This window comes from Phoenix dactylifera, chromosome 17 (assembly GCF_051530095.1).
Source record: "Phoenix dactylifera cultivar Ajwa chromosome 17, Ajwa_hap1_PhDact_Kaust_v1.1, whole genome shotgun sequence".
NCBI classification, from domain to species: domain Eukaryota; kingdom Viridiplantae; phylum Streptophyta; class Magnoliopsida; order Arecales; family Arecaceae; genus Phoenix; species Phoenix dactylifera.
Window position 1 is genome coordinate 18,320,014 of NC_143206.1, and position 21,791 is coordinate 18,341,804.

Genomic DNA, 21,791 nt, shown 5'->3' on the forward strand with positions numbered 1-21,791 from the left:
CCGTTCGGCCGGCGTGGTCATCGTGGTCACCCCCACGATGACCCAACTAAAGTCGGCATCCCTTGCCGACTTCAGTTTGTTGGGCCCTAGGATGGGCCCAATTCAGGTCTTCACAAAAATCTAATTCATTGCAATTACAAATTTGAAAATGTCTATAAATGATTTCATTTTTTATATTTCAAAATGTCATTCATACGTTGGTTGCAAAATTTGAAAGCAAAGAAAATGGTCACACATTAAAATATGTCTAATTGAGAAGCTCCCCATTGGCTCATAAATAGAGCAAGGCCGAATCAACAAGGGCTCTGGAGAAAAATTTCAACTTTATTTCTTCTTGCTCACTATTCTCCCTCATATTATCTACCTTTCACAATTCCTTTTCATCGATTGTAAAGCATATTATATTTTTTGGGTAAAGAAAGTGCTATTTGAAGAATTTTCTTATCTTACAATTGGTGCAAACTTGTAAAGTATATAACTGGGTAGCTGAGCTTGCTGTATCCTGCCAATGGTGTCCATAAAATTGTTAATCTGCTGCACCAGAAAATTTTGCAGACAGTATGCATCATCTCAAGAGACTTGATCTGTGCCTCAACTCTGCCATCTTTTTCAGTTAAAATTATTTGGGGGTAATTTCTACGCATCCAGATAATATTTCTCCATTTTTCTCCAACAACATATCCCACCTTGCAAAGCCCATACAAAAATCTTATCTAGGATTAGACAAGTGGAAAGCAGATAACTCTTAACACTCGTGTTATTTTAAGATACCACAAACCTTCATGTCAAATTTGAAACCATCACAACATCCTATAAATGGCCGGTTAATTAAACAAAATTGGTCATTGGATTGGATCCTCTAAGACAATCATATACAAATAGGTTTTAAATCATTGCAAAGTTGCATCCTCCAAATCACAGGACAGGACTCGGAATGTAAATGGTACGAGATTAGCTGCTCGCATGTTTAATAAGTTGGCATCACTATAATCCAAAAGTTCCTGATGTTATATATATACTTTGTAGCAGAAGTTAGATTCCAATATAACGTGAATCAAATACAGACATCAGCTCAAAGGCAACCTGATTGGATGGCGGATGATACCTCATCCTTTAGTTGTCTATTACAATAGCTGGCTAAACAGCACTTGATGATCAGTGACTAATGATTTATACCAGCCTTCCAAGCAGATAGAGTTGCCCTGGATGATGGACAGAGTTTGGAGTCACTAAATGGACTGATGGAGATGCCACAGAGTTTGTGACAGCCTTAACAAAATTTGTATCATGGAGGACGTCCGAAATAGGTGCACGCTAAACCCAGTCTCAGTTCCAATCTTCAAGGTATGCCAAGCCACTTCAATCTTTATATGGGTGGTGACCAAGTCAGTGATGCATGCCTTAACATCTACAAAACTTCTACCAACAGAGCTTTACCAGACCCACCCTAAACTGAAGTCAGCAACCAGTTCCTCCAGGAGGTCTTCATTTAATATCTTCTCTATCTCTCTTCCAATCATATCAGCATATTCTTCTGTACTGAACCACCTTTGCTCCAGGACCACCTCCTCCAGATTGCCGGCCAGCTCTTTTCGTTGTCTGACCACCATCTGCCACACCCCTTCAGCAAGGCCCTCATGGTTCCACATGGGCTGACACCTCTTTGAGACCAGCCATGGGTGCAGATCCATGCACGGGGCAACCAGATCCACTAGAATGATATTTATAAGATCAAACAACAGCTTCCTTTCTGATCTTGACCACAAAACCAGCACACAGTATTTCTTTTCCAGTTTGTCAAACACACCTGGGCCTACTGGAGAATTCGGTGAGTAGAATGCATCAAAGATTCTATCCTGATTAACTCCATGAACACCAGATTCACTAAGTACATCAAGTAAATATGAGAAGTCTCTGTCGTCATCATCCCTGAATGCTTGAAGTACCGATCCTTTTAGTAGTGGTGAGTGACAGCATGCACCAGTATCCTCATCGCTCAATATAAGAACCTCTGGTTCCTCTGCATAGGTGTCTGCTGACTCCAGCTTAAGAAGTTGAAGTTGTAATCGAAGCTCTGAAACAATTACATCATATTCTAAAGAAGTCACAGATGTGCCGATTAGGATATCTATAAGAAAGGTAAAATCGATTCGTTACACTTGCCTTGAAGTTCTGCACTGATTCTCTCAAAGCATCCTGAACTTGAAGTTTCTTCTTCAGATGGAGGCTCTAGAACAGAAATTGGACTTGGCTGTTCGCACTCCTTAGAGCTTACAGGTGACCCTGATTCCATTGCACCATACTGAGAGATCAGGGAATCTACTTGAGGATGTTCAGTTGATGTTTCCTGAATGCCCAGAATTTGTTCCTTAAGAAGGGAAAACTGTTAAGTAATAGAACACAACTTGAAACTGCAATGCCTTCTCATATTTTTACATTGAAGAATTAGGCAATATTTTGTCATAAAAAGTTAAAATGGATAAAATGGGCAATGGGAAGAGTATCGCATTAACATCATATCTACATAACTTTTAAAAAAATAAGTCAGCGATTCTGTGGGAAGCAGAGAAGGTAGAAATGAAGACACAAAGAAATAAACAGGTGTGGCTGAAGACCAAACATGAACACAAGGTTTCGTAACAGAATGGCAGAACAGCTCAACAGATATTGGTAAATGGTGTTGATGGAAAACTGATACCATGTTTCCTATTATTTAGGCTCAAAACTGTGATGAGACATACATAAGCATGCTCGTAGTCAGACATTCGCAAGCATGCAGTTCTTGTTTATGATAACTGACTTAAAGTTAATATTTCATGCCATGATAAGACAAGCTCATATAAACAAGATTCATATATAAATTTAAATTTTGGAGGTGTAGCTTTGAGGTTTTGTTGTCATCAATAATCCTAGTGTCGAGGAGAATCATAATATTGATGTGTACCTTTGCAGCAAGTCGATGAGAGAATCCAAGCAGTATGAAAATATATATTTCACATTTGACAACACCATATAACAATCTTCACACATAGGCCGATCAAACATATCAAATGCGATAAAACTTATTCAAGAAACACAAACAACACAGATTGCAAGGAAGAAGATATATAGCAGCCCTTTCTTTTAAATCATGGCATTTCTAATGTACGAAATATAAGCATCTGAAACATTAAGAAATCCATTATTGTATATAGATTATACAGATCAACACATAATTGAGTCAAGGAAACCACATGATACGCAAAGAAAATAGCTACCAATACATTTAGTTGATAATTTTAGCAAATTATGAACCAGATATGATAAAGACCAGTTCCTTATAACTTGAAAGGCGTACGATTTGATAGAGCAGATAGTGAATTCTGATGGATGGGAGCATGCCAAGTCCAGTTGCATACTAAATAACTGGCTCAACATGCATCTCTAGTAATATATGACAAAAAAAGAGGAAAAAAGGATATTGAAACTCATGATTTTCATGTATGAAACATGATTGAAAATCCATTTCAAAAGGGAAAAAATCACAGAAGGCATCATAATTGATGCTGCAAGAAACCATTTGGAAGAAAAGGGCCGTATACTTTTAGAAAATTAAATTTTATGTAGGATCAAAACAAGGGTTCCATGATTTCAACCAAAGAGATAATAAAGACATAACACATCATGCTGCAAGTGGAAACAGAAGTCAACTTATGCTAATCTACATATATCAACTGATAGCTGGGTAACTGGAAATAAAAAAATTGTGTGAGATGATGTAACTATCTTATTTTTATCTACATCTAGATATGCATCCAAAGCACATTTAGACAACTATAAATTATACAGTTCAATCAGAACAGAAGGAAGAGGAAAGGGGATGAAATCACATTAATTTATTATGTTTCTTTTCATCATGCACTGTTTACATCTGTTACCCTAAGGGAAAATGCTATTCAAAGATCACAGTTCATGCAAGAAACGTACCTCTATGACTCTATCATCCTGATTATGAGCAGAAAATCCTTCATTATTTGCTAGCATGGTAGATGCTATTTGCTGCTCCACCTGCTCTTCTTGAGTAATGGAAAGCTGCATAACATCTCTACAATCAGGAAGCATGGAACTCTCAATCAGATATTTTCTGTCGGAAACAGCATCATCAGAGTGTGCAGGTCGTACAAGCTTGTTTTCATCAAGATGTTTTACATGAATACTATTCCTCAATTCTTCTGAATTCACATGAATGTCTTGTTCAGGCAGCATATTTTCATCTCCATGAGAATCAGACAATCGAGGCTTGTTACTGTGATTCTTAGAGCTCCGAATCAATGATCTTCTTCGCCTGCAAAAATTGCCATCTGAAGAATCTTCAGAGCCCTTATTGAGTACATCCTTTAGCATATAACAATTATTGTTTCCACCTACTCGATTTCTGTTGCTTAATTTTGGACTTCCGTAAACAGTGGATGAAGCTGGAAGAGACTTGGATCTTGGTAACTTTCTAGAGTTCCCATCCTTCCAGCCATCTTTACTGCTAATACCCAATGGACAACCTGATGTCCCAAGTATCTCATCCCTAGCCAAATTTTTACCTGGAACTTTCTGAATAACTAATGAATCCAGAGTGTCCTCTCTGTCAGATGAAGCAAGCATTTCACCCAATGTGCTTGAGCCTCTGGCAACAAGTCCTACCTCCTGAAACTTGTGGGTCTTTTTCCATCTTGCAGACAGGTGTTTTCTAGCTTCCCTGCTCACTGATGATTCAGCTGAATATAATGATGAGGGGCTGAAATTGTTCCTCCAGTCATCATAGTGGTCACAAATGCGGTGAAATGTCTTGGAGGTGTTGCTCTTGGACATGCCTGACAGAATACATGAACTTCGGCTCCTGTTATACATGTTCAGTCCTGATGTGAACACTTCTCTATTACTGCAACTTACAGTGCGTTTCATATGTTTAGTTATCTCTCTAGCAATTTCTCTTGAGCTTTTTACATTATGCCCCAAAATTTCCACATTATCAGACAACCTCTGATGATATCTTCCTTCCATATACGACTCCTGAATTCCAGACAGTGGAAATTCACTGCGCCTTCTGTTGCCTAGCTGAAAATTCTCATCAGTTGGTGCAACCTCTGCCATTCTCTGGATCTTGTGAAGGCTTGGTTTCAAAACAACAATCCTAGTGGGATGAATGGAAGCTTCAGCCTTACCCACATAACGTGACTTTGACAACTTTTTTGGAAGTGAATCATTATAATCTTTGAAAGAGTGACTAAGAAGGCTAGTTGCAGGTTTCCTAAAAGAACTGTCAGCTTCTTGTCGCATATGAGTGAACTTCCCAGTATTTCTCTCTGATTTAAAGTATACGTCGCTGCTTTGACACTTAGTACCTTTAGATGATTCTAAAACCGTGATGTGGCTTGCATGAGAAGAGGGTGGTGCACACTTCAGATCATGGAGATGCATTGTAAATAAAGAATCAGGTCCTTGAAGAAATTCCAGGAAAAGATCCTTGTTGGAATCTAGGACTTCCAATGCATCATTAAATTCATTAGAGTTCTGAAGCACTTCATCAGTTGAGAGACGCTTTGCTTCCATGAATTTCTGCCTTATCAAGTCCATGTCTGCCTCATTTTGTTCAGAGCTTACCATCCCCTTTCGAACTGGCTTGTTCTTCTGACTCTTGACCTTTGATGGCTCTATGACCTCAAAAACATCTTTGAATTCTTGGTGCTCATCAGTGCTACTCCTATGTGAATGATCCTCAGAGGCTGCATACTTCTCTTGAAACCCTACAGATGATGCTGTTTGGAAATGACTACCCATATTCTTCTGTTGTTCGTGGACCATCATAGGAGGCAGTGTATCAAGGCCCATCAATCTTGCAATTACACTCGGTGAGGGATGTCTAGTTTCCATATCTTTTGACACCTCTTCATCAATTAGCATTCTCATAGGCGTCCCGTTGACTTTCTTAGATGAGCTTCGCCAGAACTCGAGGGCAACCTAAATTATGAAAACACGTAAATAAGTCAGTACTAGCATCTAAGTAATACAGGAGGGCATTAGTTGAAAGGCTGAAAAGAAACACACAAATTTATCTTACAAACAGTAAAGTGGAGGAAAGGAAAAGAGATACATCAGATAGCAAACATCAATTAAATATCACAACGCCTGTTACAGATTATATAGAAGCAGCAAATTGCTTTTGTAATGATAAGTGGCTCATGCAGATATTTATAAAGCAAACATGTAAGCAACTCACTCTCATGCAACTTGAAAATTCTAAATAAATTATATCAAAAAAAATGATATGTTGTTAGGAAATAAGCACTTACAGAATTTTCTTTCATTGAAGAGCCACTGCGACGAGAAGAATCCAATGCTGACTTCGAGGCACTTGTTCGTTTTTTCAATTGAGCATGTCCTGAAATAAAACCTTCGCACTATAATATAAGGACTCATCAAAAAGCAGCAATTCTCGGCAAGAAAATATAGATAACAGTATATGTCAGTGTTGTCATGCACACAATGGTACTGCAAAAAACTAACGCAACAGGAGCACTCAAAATATGAAAAGGCAACTATAGAAGCCAAGTACCTGTAATTGAAAATTCAAATGGATGGAGGAGTATAGTAGAGCGAGCAATTCTTCCAAATCAATGCAAACCTAATTTAAGCTGGATTTTGGTAGAAGGAAAAATCTAAGCATTTGGCCTCTAGATATACGATTAAAATATCTTACTCTGCATACAGGCCAGTGAAATGAAGTTAGGGTTCGGAGAATTAAAGAGACATGTTTCAAAGTATTATTAATTAGCCTGTTTTGCCTCTTAAATTTGACTTGCCTCAGTTATCTGCGTCCGTGATCGTAGCAAGTCCTATAATTCATCTAAAAGCCATACTTGTTCACAGGATGAATAACAACAGCCATGTCCGCATCGTATCATTCATTCCCGCCTAATATTTTGGATGAATTCGAACTCAACAACTGCACAGCATCATATTTGATACTATATATTTGGACAGACATCAAAACCCACTGTTGATATGATAGTTGAAGCTATTGCAAGGACAAGCCATGTTGGCAACCTCCGCAGGCCCCAATCGAAATTACCAAGCTACCATGGCAATTACAATAACATTCACATAGAGCATCGTAACACTAGCCATGTTCATTCATTATTTATGCGCCTGTTAAGTTTTTTAATCTGCCTCGGATGAAGAGCCTCCGCGCCCACGTATTAGAAAAGAACCACTTGGATGGACCTGGTCAGAATCGTCCTCACAACTTAAGACAAGATAATCAAAAATTTTAAACAAATCGGCGAAATCCCAAGGAACACGACACAGCAGCAAGATCTTAAATTTAACGCTTTCCGATTCTTTTTTCTATAAAAAAACGATACAAGAAATTTCACGAAATATCCAAAATAAAGAACTTTTTTTTTGAAAAAATTCAAAAAAAAACGACATCACGGACGGAACCCTAGATTCACACGAATCCCTTTCCCATAGCTCGTAAAGAAACCCAGACTGGGAACACCTAGAATCTTACAAGTGGAAGAAAGCACGAACCTTTACGATCAGCGGAGAACGGCTTGAGATCGGAAGCGGCCATCACCCCGCCGCCGGCCCGGTGGAGCTTCTCCCTTCCTCTCGATCTGCTGCTCCGATACATTGCTCCAGTCTACGAACCGACACACCACAAGAGAACTCGAAACAAATATCCCCGCAGAATCGCTCAACAGAAGCTCGAGTGCCTCAGCTGAGGAGCGAAAGACAGCGACGAGATCTGCGCCTGGAAACCCTACAGACCTCCGAGCTCCGGCGATCGGATTTTTTTTTTTTTTTTTACATCTCAAGAAGCGATTCGAAACGAGAGAGAGAGAGAGAGGGTGGTGGCCTGGTGGGTGGGGGGCAAACGGTAGGAACAAAAACAAGACGCATTCTCTCTCCTCTCGCCCTCCGCTTTCTTTATGTTACCGTTTGGTTTAATGATATTTGAATTTTTAAGCGCCCGGCCCCCTCCCGAGACTTCTGAGTTCTGACACACGCCTGGGCGCGAAGCTCGCGAGCTCGCTGCGTCGGCGAACAGCACCTATCCTGCGTGCATGTGTATATAAAATTCTGTGCGGATGACTGATCTGCCGTCCTTTTGGCCCTCGGACGTACTCTGATGTCCGCATAAAGAATGGAGAAACGGACCACTGGTAAGGGGTACACGCGACGGTCGCGGATGGGCGACTTTAACCCTGTTCCTGCGAATACACGCTATGGTGGCGTGTTACAATGCAGAGAGCCCGTGGCCGTCGTTTTCTTCCTTATTTATTTATTTATTTATTTTTGGCACAATGAGAGTCTGAAAGAAGAAAATCACACGATAAAATAGGAATCAATACGTGGCTCACCAAAAGAAAAGAAAAAAAAAAAAAAAAAAAGCCTCCTACAGGATGGGCCGGAGGCTGCCCAACTACTGGTACTATTTTTCTCCTCGTAAACATGTGTTCTCCGGATCTAGTCGATGACCGTGACCGAGTCACTCTCAAAAAGAATACGATCCGTTCCCACCATGTGCCTCGCATAGATGACCTTTTTCTATGCAACTCAAAGCTCAGCACAAATCACAGACGTGTCAAAAATATGCCGACCCCCAACTATGTTCTGGAATTTACATATACACATATATTTTGTTATAATTGAAATTTCAAAGGATTGATTATTTCTACAATTTTAGCCGTGTGGTCTTGGATAATGAATTCGGCGCCTCCAATGCTCCCACCCTCGCCACCACTCTGGTCTTTTTTTTTTTAACTTGAAAGGCAGCACTTTGGCTTAGTAGGTCTTTAGTTTCTGGGATATTTTGTCTTCCTAATTTTTTATTTCTGTCTTTAGAGAATGAAGGATCAGTCCCCACCTTCTACCATGTCTATTTTATCATGAGGATCAAAGTGAGCGGCAATTGCAACTCAAAATTGAATCTTATTCTCTTATCTAGAAAGACAAGAAATAATACCATCCAAATAAGTACTTGATAGTTTTGTTGTATGAATTTTAGCTTATTATTGGAGATCTCTCTCGCTCTCTCTTTTCTCTTGGTTTTGAAGGCAAGAGAGATATGAAAGTGGTGCTTCTTGCTCCAACCTACAATAATTACTGGCCTTTCGAGTTAGGTAAAAATCTAGCAAGACAAAATGGCTAGGTGAAAAAAGGGATGCTATGGTGAGACAACGCTTAAAGGAAACTAGTTTTTTTTCCCTCAAGTTATGTCTACAATTGTTTGATTGGTCTTAGAAGTTGGTTATCGATTCACCTCATGATTTCTATAATTTTACTCGTATCGGGTACAAGAGGAAAGAATTAACAGCTCTGATGCGGTGCATTCATTTCTTTCAAGGTCATTAACCTTACCAAATACATGAGAGAGCGTGATGATGCTAAGGGTTGCAAATGGGTCGGGTCACGACCCGATCCTGACCCACGTAAGATCCGACCCGACCTAAATTTTAGGATCCGCAGCGCCGGGTCCACCCAATCTCGACCCAGATCCGAACCCAATCCGGCCCTTTTTTTTGGGTTAACCTAGTTTGCACATTTTTCTTGAGATCTAATCATGGTCAAAATTTGTATGCATGGACCCAATCTGATCCGATCCGAATAACCCGTTGGATCAAAATTTATAGGCGTGGACCTGATCTGACCCGATTTTCAACCAGATCGGGTCTTGGTCCAAAATTAGGATCCAAATAAAAAATCGGGTCGGATCGGAGTCACTCAGGACCCGACCCGATCTAACCCATTTGCAGCCCTAACGATGCTCTAATACAATAATTTAAACATTGGATCAGATCGATCAGTTGAACTAGTTAAAGCATCAGCAAGTACTGACTCAAAAACTAGCCATTTTTTTGGAGAAACATCTAATATGGTGCCCTAATTCGACATCAATCATGGACTCATATGTCAAATAATAAAATATATAGTTATCGGCAAATGAATTCCAATGCAAACTGAACCTAACTTTGTAGTTCCAAGAAAATGACTGAAAGGAAGAAAAAAAAAATCCACCTTAATCATAACTTAAATATTCAAAGCAAGAAGAAGCACGAATCATGTACTATATTCAACAAGTCCGGCACTTTGATTTGGAGTCCCAGCTACGCCAGGTAAAGTTAATCTCTGTTAGGCGGAGCTCGATTAGGTCGGCCAAACTTACGACGGTCTATATGGAAATGGAATCAAGTCCACCAAAATTTATTACAGAAAAGGATGGCAACTGGCTGTCTTAATGGCCTTATCATCTTTCTCTTTTCATCCTCGCTGCATCTCTATTTAGCTTAAGCAGACCCGAACCGGACCTCCCTGTTTGGCCTAAGCTCCAATCTCTAGATTACAAAAATTCTAGGAAAACTAAGACATAATCCAACCAAAGATTGCAGTAAATCTCGAAGTGGCCTAATTAATGTTTGAAGTTCTGGCCTAAAATCTTTTCGAATTATGTCTGTCCATGCCACTGTTCGGATTTCACCCAACGACTTTGACTTTCTTAATCGAATCTTTGGGACCGACCGTAAGTTGAGGCAAGATGACAATTAACGGTGTTTTCTTAAAAGTAGGCAGATTCGTTAGGCAGGATTAGGTGTCATCATATCTAATTGACCTCGAAGGCTTTCATTAGCGCCTGATGTGTTGCATATGTAGACAAATGTATCGTTGTGATGAAGGTCACATGAAAATAAATCATTGAGCATCATTTGGGGCAACATTATAGGACCAACCCAGCAAACCATGTGTTAAGACTAGGATAAATTTGTTTGATGGACTCGGATAACATCTTTTGTAACAATTCAGGAACTCATCAAAATAGGCAAGACGGAAGACGTTATTTGAATTTCTTGGTCCTGTATAATTGCATAAGATTTATCCGGTGTATAGCTGATGTAAGATTGAACACGCGCTCGTATAGATCCTCACATGCACTCTTTGTTTATCTAGACTAAGAGTTCACATTTATTTACAAGTACCACAAATTCAAACGATAAGCTTGTGATAAACTGAAATGGATCCATGTTATAGTATTCCTTAATTCATTTAGGTTATGAGTCAAATTAATTTTGATACTATTGTAACAATTCAGAATCTTATCTAAAAAAATAGCTAAATATATATTATTTGGGTTCTTTTGCCATGTATAAGTACCTAAGATTTATTCAGTATACAGCCGATGTGAAATTAAATATACGTCTGCATGAGTCATTATACCTCTAGATCAGTATGCACGCATCAAAAAGAAAATTATCTAGCCATAAAAATGAAATTCATGTGGCAAGTTTAATATGAACTGGTCGTATTGTCATTGGGGATTTGTCTTGAAAATAAAATTGTTATCGTGGGCGAGTGCAATCCCAACAAGTAAATCGAACTCATTGGGTACTCTTGACAGTGATTCTAAAAATAAAAAGATTGTTAAAGAAATTAGTTTGATAAAATTGATAATCATGGCATCATTTCTTTCTAAGAGTTTAAGGTCCCCCGCGCAAAACATTTCCCACTTCATTCAGCACCGGCATTTTCAGTCCAAAGGAATCGCATGAGCCACAAGGATAAAGATCCAGATGCTTATTACAATATATATATATATATGCATTCCATTGAAGGCAAGTCTTGGTGCAGCAAGAATGCACTATAGTGATCTGGGTGTTGAAAGAGTTCGAAATATAGAAACAATCTCTATTTATACAAGGAGAAAACTGTGTACATCTGATCTTTCCTAAATTCTGTAATTGTGGGAGCGCCTCGTGTGCTTGGATGTTCTTTTTCGATGTTACACCTGCTATCATTATAAACCCTAAAATAATCGTAGATACTGCGACGTTATACAAATTGGTGCGTGTATGAGCGTGTAAACCACTGTCCATTTTTCGCAGGAATGATGCGCGTAGATAGCGAAAATATAGATGAAGCCTGCCTGCTTGTGCTTCATACCAAATCCCCTTCTATGGTCCCACCCCAAATCAAACAATCATGGCGAGGAAAGAGATGAGACAGCCCTTTGAGACGAGCCTTACAAGAGTAGGTAACTCTTTGACCACCATGAGCATCTTTTTACAGCATCGTAGCAATTATTCATGACCTTAACATAGGAGGAGGAACGCGTGGCCCTGCAAACCATGCTTTTCCATTCATCTCCGACGCCAGGATGCTTGCAAATTTTGTCATGATCTCTTCAAACCTCCAATACATAAATTCAGGCAGCTATAAAGCTGGCCAGATTATATTTACACTGATTTCTGGGTTCTTTTGGGCATCGGTGAATGTTGTCGATGCTTAGTATCATAGAGGAGTTAGCTTGCATCTCATTGCAATGTCATATACGGTGTATTCGTATAGATTATCAAAACATACATAGAACAGTCCCATGAGACAAGTAGTGCTGCAGTTTCTGCAACCACTGAATTGTTGCTTAGAGAACTGACATCAAATTTCAAGCAGTGGGCACAGCAATGAGAAATTTTTGGTAAAGCAAAAACAGAAACAAAAGAGCAAACATGGGAGGATCCCTTGGCCGGATATAGCGCATGGATGGCAGATGCTAACAGTAGAAAGGATGTAATTATTGGTGTTACTGAGATGAGGGGATATGAGCTGCTCACTGCTCAGTGCAAATGCTCCAAGCCACAATCAAGATGGCAAGATTTGAAACTTCAACCATTACTAATAGTACAATCCCTAGACTTCTTTTTGTCAAATGAAGTAGATTCCGCTACAAAAAATGCTCCGAAAGAGAGATAAAAGACAATTTTCCATTGCAGGCATTATCATATGCGTACTATTGGTATCCACAGTGATGGTGCAACCTGATTTGATAAAAAATAAGTGATTGTAGTAACACTTAATTAGAAACCTTTAATAATAAATCAGAAGTACAAAATTTCTGAGTAGCAAAGAATGGTCAGCTATGTATTGAGACTATGGAGGTTGTAAGGTGAGACAAGTCAAAAGTGTCACAAAAAGAATAATGAACACAAGCATGTATCAGCAAATGGCCATTTATTGCTCCATAATTCATCCAGGAGCAAAAATTGCAAGCCTGGTCCAATCTGAATATCTGAGCAATGGAAACCTCTTAAAAAATTGTGTTACTCCAGACTATATCGAGAGACGACAATCCCTGCGAAACTGGGACCCTGAGAACAAGTCAGACAAAAGGATCAGCATCCAAAGCTCACTTTATTGATTAATTATATAATCATATATCAGTTTAACAGATTTTACAGGGAAAAAGCAGATGCCATCAGTATAGATCGTTCACGTCTTCAATCTTGTGCTATAGAATGATTTAGCACACTGAAGGGTATGGAAAGAATATTATTATACTGCATTAATTTTGCAGTGAATTACTAGGGCATGTCACAAAGAAAGAAGCATGATGACTGATTTAGAGTAGCAGATATCAGCAATCTACCAGTTGACCGAAGCATGATGATATTGCTGTGGATTTCATCATGTACGTAGTTGTAATCCATACACACAAAAAAAAAAAAAAAACTTACGGGTTGTCATAAAACTTAAAAAAGTGATCCTGTAAAAAGAGCAAGCAGTTTCTTTGATGCCATGTTATGTTTAATATTGCATACAAACCAAACACAATATGTTATGTCTGACGATGCAGAGATGTCCTACAATTTGAGATAACAAGCTGACCTCACAAGTCATGTTCCTTTAATAATGACAAATCGGCAAAACCAATTGGCCCTCTGCAACAGGCAACATCGCTATAACAAGTCACCTTTAGGTTGCACAGATATGAAAGATGAATTTGAGGTCAGGCACTTGCGAGGTACACGCCCAACATTGAAAGGGAATGCAAAACCCACATTCACATTCAAATCCAACGAGTGTAATATTAAACTCTAAAGCATCAACTTATAGAAGGATCTGATTCTGACTGCTAATCATTTGCTTGGAGGGACCACATACATGGTCTTACAGCATCCTCCAGCATTTTGAGTTTCTAAGTTGATTCTCAGCCTTAAGGATTCTTAAGAGCGATGGAAATTTCAAACTCAGAATAAATATACATTTATAAGGTTTTTATGTGCTCATATATTTATTATTACTCTCTTGCTATTAGAAAATTGATGGCCAGCTTTTTTCTGACCTTTTTTTTTAAAAAAAATGCTTGGGTTTAATAATTCAATTAATTGAGGTGTGGCAAGGAATCCAAGAGGTAAATTAGATTACAAACATAACACATACCACACCAGTAGTGATGGCATATTAGGAAAAGACTTGATGGTTATGGCTATAAAGTATACCCCCAAAAAAGTAAAATATCGTGCATGTACGGTACATAATATAACATGCAAGATACATATTCAACGAATATGCTGGCTATCGTTTCAAAACCAATCAAACTCATGCCCGATCCAGTAGATATTAGATCCTGCATGCAGGTTTCAATCCTGACTTAATAAGCTTATTGTCCAGCTTTAAGTTACGAACCTGATAATTAAGTTATTAGATACTGCTTACAGACTTAGAGGGCACAGAAGAGAATAACAAGGTGGCAGAGGATCAAGAAACTGAACAAGGTACCTAGAGAACCCAAAAGGCCAAAAACAAAAGCAGGGAGCATATCAAGGCCTAAGTGGATAGAAAAGGTGAAATACATAGAGTGGATTAAACAGAAACTTTCTTTTCGGTTTCCTTAACAGTTAAAAAGAAACTTCAGTGAGCCTATGTTGTGGTGCTTGTGGGACCTGAGATGAACAAAGCAAAGAGTACGAGTAGGCCTGCAGATGATTGAGAGACATCAGAATCAAGGAAGAAAAAGGTCCAGGTGCAGATTGTGCAATTACATGGTGCGAAACTGGCATGGCTCCAAAACGAAAAAAGGTGACAGTAAGTGCCCCCATGGGCTCAAGTCTGCAATAATAACATCAGCAAAGGCCTCCAAGAGATAACAAAAGATTAAAAGGATTAATGAGATTCTCCAAAATGAATATGTGAAGACAACATAATGAGAGGGAGATTAGGTCCAATCAAGTGGAATGTGACAATACCTGGGCTTGTCAGTAACCGAGTATGGTTCTTCAAAAACACTAGATAACAAGCCATGGGAGGCTAGTACAGTAGATGTAATCCTTCCTTGAAGATCCTTGCCAAATCAAAGGTTGGATGTGAACAGGTAACTATAAGGGCTTCCAGTTACTCCTTTCTGATTCCAGAAGCCCATTAAATCCAGTGGATAATGAACCAAGGGGATTAGAAATATGGCAAGACTGAACTCCCTCAAACAAGGAATTGAAAACCAATGAGTTTGACCAAATTGGATAATTCATACTACCAACGAGCAATATCCCGCTAGACTTTAGGACCGAGCTAAATTGGTTGGAGAGTGTAGGAACATGAAGAGGCATTGCATCAGTGACATCAAATTACAGCAATGAATAATGAATGGCTCTCTCATGCATTATAAATTTTAAAAGTTGGTTTTAAGAGCTCAGGATTCCTTTGATATCTAATAATGTGTAATCAGGACAAGTGTTGGAAAGTTTCCAGTATACAATAATCAGCTATAAGGGGCGAAACCCCAATAACCCTTCATATATAACATGTTATTATGATATGGGATAGTTACAAGGGATTCTGGTAAAGAACCAATCACTTAAAATACAACAAAATATTATAGGATAATATTTTAACCTGATCCGAGTTTGGTTCTAAATACAGAACACTCCAGTCTTACAGGTCCACCAAGGAATTTATAAATTGCTATCTAAGAGATATTTGCATTAACTTTTTACTCCTATCTTCATGTTTAATGCTCCATAAGTGCACACACAAAATTTAGAAGAACAAGTCCAGTAAGACCATGGACTTGACATATTTAATTTTGTTTCCTGTTAAGGTAAACATATTAATTAAGTAGGTTCTATGCATAGGCTACCATATGTGACAGCTCTGTTTTCCAACTTGGTAAGACTCTTTTCTTCCTCTTCCTTATAGCCTGTGATAGATCAATACTCATTGGTTAAATATCTAAGTCACTGCTTAGAAGATAGTCATATTGATTTTTTTACCACAATGTTCCTGTTTGATGCTCTGCCAGTGCATAATCAAAATCTAGAGCAGTACGAGAAGTCAGAGAGAACTATGGACTCAGCATATTAAATTTTGTTTCCATGACAGGAAACATATTAGTTGAGTAGGTTTTGTGCATAGTCTACCATATGCAACAAACCTGTCTTCCAACTCAAGAACATCTGATTTCATCCTTTTCTTTCTATCCTTGAATTGATTGATGCTCGTTTGTTCTTTTTGTCTTCCTGGGGAGAACCAGGAACAGTAATAAGCTATAAGTCACTGGAGAAAAGGAACCTAAGAGTATGTAATCTTTTTTCTCCATTAATCTTATTTCTGAACCAAAAAAAAAACTGCACTCTCAAAATTATTTGAAGTTCAAGCAGAAAAAAAAGTCAGCAGTTTTCCTCAATGCTCAAGGTAGCAGATATCCCAGATGCTGTTATGGATGTCAACTAAAATTAATATGTCATTATTGTTTTCATTTTTCAGTTTGTTGTCATTCAATGTCGAAAATTCTGTTTTACTTTTAGTAGATTAGAACTATCTGCTAAAATTCAGAACACAGATTTATTCCCTTCTTTTCCTCACATGGTTCTGAAATCATATTTGCTAATGTGATTAATGAACAAAAATTAGCCAAACTTGCATCACATAAGTCATTCACCTCTCTTGCAAGTGATAAACACATATCAGGAGAACTTGATACCAAAAGCTCCTAAATCCTATTCAGGGTCTCAATATAATACCCATTCCTCCTACTGTTTTAGCTCTCCTTTGCACATGATGCAAACTGCTAAAGCTGAGATCTTACTGAAAACAATAAAAATAGAAAGCAACTAATACCTCATGATAAAATAACAAGACCAAGGTAAATGGATCCGCAAAGAAACACGAATGATATCAGACCCCTGCAAGCAGAATCAACAACAAATATTTAGTAGATCTAAAGATATCGTACATGATATATTGAAAGCTTCCTTCATGTATGTAACCACAGAAGTCATTCATAAGCAATTTGTATTCAGAAACAGAATCTCACCAAATAACCCCCCATGCAACACCACTACAAGGGCAAGGGAAAATCTCAGCAAATTTCTCAGCATCACTTGAGTGGACTCTTCGGGATATTAAATCATCATATATATCTGCAACATGAAATAATTCTTATGGGAATAATTTTGGTGATCTCTAGATATCATATCCAACTTATCGATGCTGATCAGTTGGTTTTTCTATAACAATTTAATTAAATAAAATCTGTATTACAATCATGCTTACCATAAACTGAAAATAAGCTGTTCATTACACCTGCAGTTTGCAAAGAAGCACAGGTAATTTTCTCCCGGCTAGGTTACAAGTCTTGTATAATGAACGGTCACACACACAAAAAAAAAAAAGAGAAAAAACTATGCAGGTAGATTTGTTCGCACCTATGAACAAAACGACATAGCGAAGAATGCGGACCTTCGTAGTTTCTTGCAAAACCCAAATGATCGCAAGAAATATGATGAAGCCTAGACAGTTAAATGCTTATATGTCAATTTTGTGCAGATCCTGAATGTCAGATGATGAATTTTGAGGAAAGTATAAAGATCATTTATACACACCTATGCACAGTCCTCGAAGTGTCCACTGCATGATCCACAAGTGTATTATCAGAGATACCGACAAAAGATGAATGTTGAGGGGGAAAAGAAACTAACAAAATAACTTTCAATCAAAGACTAATAAGAAGTATCAACTACTTACATTCTTAGCGACAAAGAGGACAATGAGCAGTGCAACTATAAAGCAACCAGCTGCAATTCTTGTAGCAATAAGGTTCGTAGATGCAAGTACGAAAACCATTCCCCAAAACGATGATCCTAGATCTGGATGGTAAAGGAGCAGAATATTTTATTACAAAAGGGCCATTGTAAACTGGTAATGATATTGTAAAGTATGTCGCGTTAAACAAGATTATACTAGAGTTCTGACAACTGGAATTTCCACAGGTTCTTATCATGGAGTATTGCAATTGAAACCAGAAACAGAATACTATTGCTAACAATTTAAGAAGGAAAACGCATTACACCCAACAGGCAAAATTAGCCAGTAGATGCCACCACGGGTTCGCGTGACCCCGCCCTCATCGGCATGAACCTCCATGCCTTCCACCTGCATCAAACATAAAAGCTATAAGTACACTCTTGGGATGCCACCAAAGGCATCCTATATGCAAAATGATCAGTAGGGCACGGGTTAGCATCTACCAAAATAGGATATATCGATACTAGAATACTTAAATGCATGTGCATTAGCAGCTCCATGAATAAGATGAAAACACTCCAGATTTACTTTGCTGGGGAAGAGCATAAATTTGAAGAAAATTTACCACACGGCAATCATTACATCCAGAAATTTGAGTGTTTCTTGAAACCAACAAGCATTATGAATTTCTAGAGAATCTTTCATGACAATAATCAAGAAGAATACTACAATATCCATTCAGTCAAAATGCTCATCAAAAAAAAAAAAAACACTTTTGCACTTAAGGCTGCTGTTAGATATTCAGATTCATGATTACTTTGTTTAGGCAAACTGTTTTTATGCGACCATTAGCGTTAGTTCGACGACACTCAATAGGCTTCTAAAGAGAGAATTGCTCGAATTAAGCGAAGCATGATACCATGTGTTCGAGATTGCACCAACATAGCAAGATACAAAGCATGGTTAAGATAGAAATACTTGAGAGCAACTACATCTCACATAAATTCACAAAAAAAGAATTCCAAAGCAAAACAATCACATTACCCATTATATAGATCCCATACAAATCGATACAAACTAAGGGATCAAATTAGCCATGACCGAGTACTTCAAATTCTTACCTGCCCACATGTTAGTTTGCACGCAAGAGCATGGCTGGTCTCGTGGAGAAACACTGTGACGAGCTTGAAGGGGGTCAGCAATACCGTCCTCCACAACTACAAATATTTCAAAAACAGATGACATACATGCAGCATGCGCAACACTGCAATATTAGGTATCGCTTAAAACAGGCCAACATGCAAACAGAAGTTGCCAAGCCAACACTAGATCCCAATCAGAAGGGTTTGGACGTTATGACTGAAAATTTACAAAACTTTATGGGTTTGGAATGTAGAAAAATGGACAAACTAATTCAGTAGACTTCACAAAGTGCCCTTGAGGATTTAGTAAGGAAAAAGTGGGGGTTTTAAAAGGAGTCTCGGAGCCTGGCCAAAACGGGGGAAGCAGAACCGATAGATTGAGATGCGAGGTCGAAGGGAAACGTACGGCGAGGATGACGACGGTGAAGACGCCGATGGTCACGACGAAAGCGACCTGATCGTGATCGCAGCAGTGCTTAAGCTCCCAATTCACCATCTCTCTCTTTGTCCAAAAAAGTTAAGCCAGAAGATTTGAGGAAATGAGAGTTAAAATTTGGCCTTTAAAAGAGGGAGAGCCTCGCTGCCTTCCAGCTAGTTGGTGAGCTCGGGGGGTTTGGTTGGGTAAAAGCCTAAAAGGAAGGAAGGGGATTGGGAAATCCGTGTTGAAAACTTCAGATTTCCAAGTGCAATACTTGCACGGAAGAGAGAAACAGCAAGAGAACTAAAATATAAGATAATGTCTTATTGACAAGATGAAAGGTCAAAAAAAAAAAAAACTAGAAATATATTCGCCAAGGAAAGTTCGAGGCAATCAATGGAGGTCTTGGTATTTGCTGCTGCTGCTTTTTGGTTGGATTTGCTCTCGGATGCGGTCAAAGCCAAGCCAGGGACTTCGTCAGACCGACTCCGAGGAACGAACGTAGACCCAAGTGTGCACGCGTCCATCGGTTATCCATAAAAGGTGTCTAAAAACGCTCAAGCCGTCAACCAGTTTAGTCCAGGCCCTTTGCAAAGGATAAATTACTTTGAAACTTGAATCCGAAGGTCACAGGTATAGGAGGGTTTATTATTTACGTACGCTTGCCTTCAATTCGAAGCATCTGTTCCAAAGTGTGATGTTTTACGTGTGGATTAGATGGCAGTTGACCCAGCACAGATTTCTCCTTCATTTGAGAGCATTCATTTGTCAAGAAGTTCAAGCAATTGACCTGATCAAGACTTGCCTACATTATGGCCATCAACTCTAAGCTAGGTCACGGCCATTGCTTCTCCACTTGGTTTATTGTTAATCTGTTTGAATGACTAGCTAGGTGTCGTGCTGGAACATTTCTCTGATGATAGACACCTAAAACATCAGAATTTGGAATTACATTCTCCAAAACCCAGTGTTTCCCCTGTTTTTGGAGCTTGATTAGCTCTACAGTGTCCAATGAACATATTATTGTAACCCCATCAACAGAATTCAAATTCATCCACAAACCTCGCCCACAATAAGAGGTTGATGGCCAGTCACCAAATTCAATGCTTCTTCAGAGCTGTCGAAGAAAGAACTGTAACAGATGAGTCTCTAATTGATTGGCAAACGAAGTTACAGCAGTCTACTCCACTGCCTTGGCATAAACAGCACCATATTGGCAAACGCCAAGCAATTCATTCATGCAAGCATATGCATCACGAGAAAATTCCACTTAGTTTGATTAGTTCCAAAATCCAACTGGAAAACCTTTCTGCTAGCATTGCCACCTAGCTTGAAAGAAATAAAATGACTTTAAAAGCTCTGTAAAAACATACTGCCATGCAGTCCCAATAGTACTAATGGTCATATAAAGTGTGGTGGTTGATCAAGATGGGATCTTATATATGGCCAGCCCCAACCAGATGACATAAGTTTTATTGCTCGCCCAACAACAATGCGGAGCTTCCTGTGCTACCTGTAGGATAACACTAAGCAAGAACTAGAAAGAACTAATAACCTAAACCTTGTATATCACAAAGCTTTTAGATTGGAAACTGGAGTTTCTAGTAACTAAATGAGCAATACATATTTCCACCACATGACATGAACTAACAACCCAGCAAATTAATACAGAATAGTTGGTGCTCATCATTCCAGTGCCAAACATACCATTCATAATCTGCAGCTTTGGGCTAGTATCTGATTAAAAGGGATGGGATATGGGCATCGTACTTTGTCAACAAATATTATCATGTCAACAATATGACCTCCAAGCTTCCTGCACAGTATAATAAACTCCAGCATTCATATGCTGTTTCATCGGAATCCCAGAAGGTTGGTTAGTAATATATAGTACAGCGATCATGGAAAAAGAATTTTACCAGTTTCTGCAGCACAGCCTCCCAAACAAGGTAAGGTGCTTTTTGTATTTCCTTTTTTGTGTGTACACGCGTGTATGCATGCGCATGTCTGGACCTATCAAACCCTTCCAATGACAGTATCCAACATCACTAGAAGTAATGTCATTTTAAGGTTACCACCAATGTTAGAACTTGTCCAACTACTAAGCTATCCTTAACGTAACTGACAAACCTTCTCCATTGCCCGAGAAACATACCCTCATAGAAAGAATACTTCTATTACAAGAGAAAACTTATAAAAAGTTACAAATCTAGCAGCCCACCACATAGTAGCAGTATGCAATGGTTGCTTATCCCACATTTAAAACCTCTTATTTTATTGGTTCATAGGAATGAAAGGGAATTAATTTGACAATCATAATTTTCCAATCAACATTTTTTCTGAATCTATACTTAAATATAAGAAATCAATAAAAGTGCATCTCACATTAATGAATTGATAGTGCAGTG

The 21,791-nt window shown here is 38.6% G+C and overlaps 2 protein-coding genes across 11 annotated transcripts; both read right to left on the minus strand.

The window, feature by feature from the left end:
• Window positions 1-987: 987 nt before the first annotated feature.
• Window positions 988-7,964, minus strand: LOC103706730 (uncharacterized). Of its 8 annotated transcripts, XM_088713519.2 has the most exons (7): window positions 7,564-7,937; window positions 6,834-7,254; window positions 6,587-6,731; window positions 6,324-6,424; window positions 3,967-5,991; window positions 2,164-2,368; window positions 988-2,074 (listed from the first exon to the last, which is right to left on the minus strand). In XM_088713519.2, exons 4-7 carry the CDS (start codon window positions 6,336-6,338, stop codon window positions 1,434-1,436), a joined length of 2,886 nt encoding a protein of 961 aa, XP_088569645.2. In that variant the 5' UTR covers window positions 6,339-6,424; window positions 6,587-6,731; window positions 6,834-7,254; window positions 7,564-7,937; the 3' UTR covers window positions 988-1,433. The 8 variants fall into 8 exon arrangements, with proteins under 8 accessions (XP_088569645.2, XP_017698157.3, XP_088569644.2 ...); XM_017842668.5 differs by lacking the exons at window positions 6,587-6,731; window positions 6,834-7,254 and having other exon boundaries at window positions 6,324-6,412; window positions 7,564-7,964; XM_088713518.2 differs by lacking the exons at window positions 6,587-6,731; window positions 6,834-7,254 and having other exon boundaries at window positions 2,164-2,347; window positions 7,564-7,939.
• Window positions 7,965-12,830: 4,866 nt separating this feature from the next.
• Window positions 12,831-21,738, minus strand: LOC103706624 (uncharacterized). 3 transcript variants are annotated; one of them, XM_088713363.2, is made up of 10 exons: window positions 19,372-21,733; window positions 18,945-19,040; window positions 18,123-18,231; window positions 17,824-17,945; window positions 17,682-17,706; window positions 17,505-17,588; window positions 17,353-17,382; window positions 17,114-17,219; window positions 16,918-16,982; window positions 12,831-13,172 (listed from the first exon to the last, which is right to left on the minus strand). In XM_088713363.2, exons 1-9 carry the CDS (start codon window positions 19,459-19,461, stop codon window positions 16,919-16,921), a joined length of 726 nt encoding a protein of 241 aa, XP_088569489.2. In that variant the 5' UTR covers window positions 19,462-21,733; the 3' UTR covers window positions 12,831-13,172; window position 16,918. The 3 variants fall into 3 exon arrangements, with proteins under 3 accessions (XP_088569489.2, XP_008788997.2, XP_088569490.2); XM_008790775.6 differs by having other exon boundaries at window positions 18,147-18,231; window positions 19,372-21,729; XM_088713364.2 differs by lacking the exon at window positions 12,831-13,172 and adding an exon at window positions 13,183-13,332 and having other exon boundaries at window positions 19,372-21,738.
• Window positions 21,739-21,791: the final 53 nt, after the last annotated feature.

Bases quoted from the DNA above. Each gene is read 5' to 3' on its own strand.
- LOC103706624 (XM_088713363.2), bottom strand. From the start codon at position 19,461: ATGGTGAATTGGGAGCTTAAGCACTGCTGCGATCACGATCAGGTCGCT. The intron at 18,232-18,944 runs GTAAGAATTTGA...TGTTTGATGCAG, and splicing joins GCAAACTAACATGTGGGCAG to GTGGAAGGCATGGAGGTTCA. The intron at 16,983-17,113 runs GTGAGATTCTGT...TTCTGCTTGCAG, and splicing joins GTTGCATGGGGGGTTATTTG to GGGTCTGATATCATTCGTGT.
- LOC103706730 (XM_089928207.1), bottom strand. From the start codon at position 7,666: ATGTATCGGAGCAGCAGATCGAGAGGAAGGGAGAAGCTCCACCGGGCC. The intron at 5,992-6,323 runs GTAAGTGCTTAT...TTCATAATTTAG, and splicing joins CTTCAATGAAAGAAAATTCT to GTTGCCCTCGAGTTCTGGCG. The intron at 2,384-3,966 runs GTACGTTTCTTG...ATTACTTAACAG, and splicing joins AGGATGATAGAGTCATAGAG to TTTTCCCTTCTTAAGGAACA.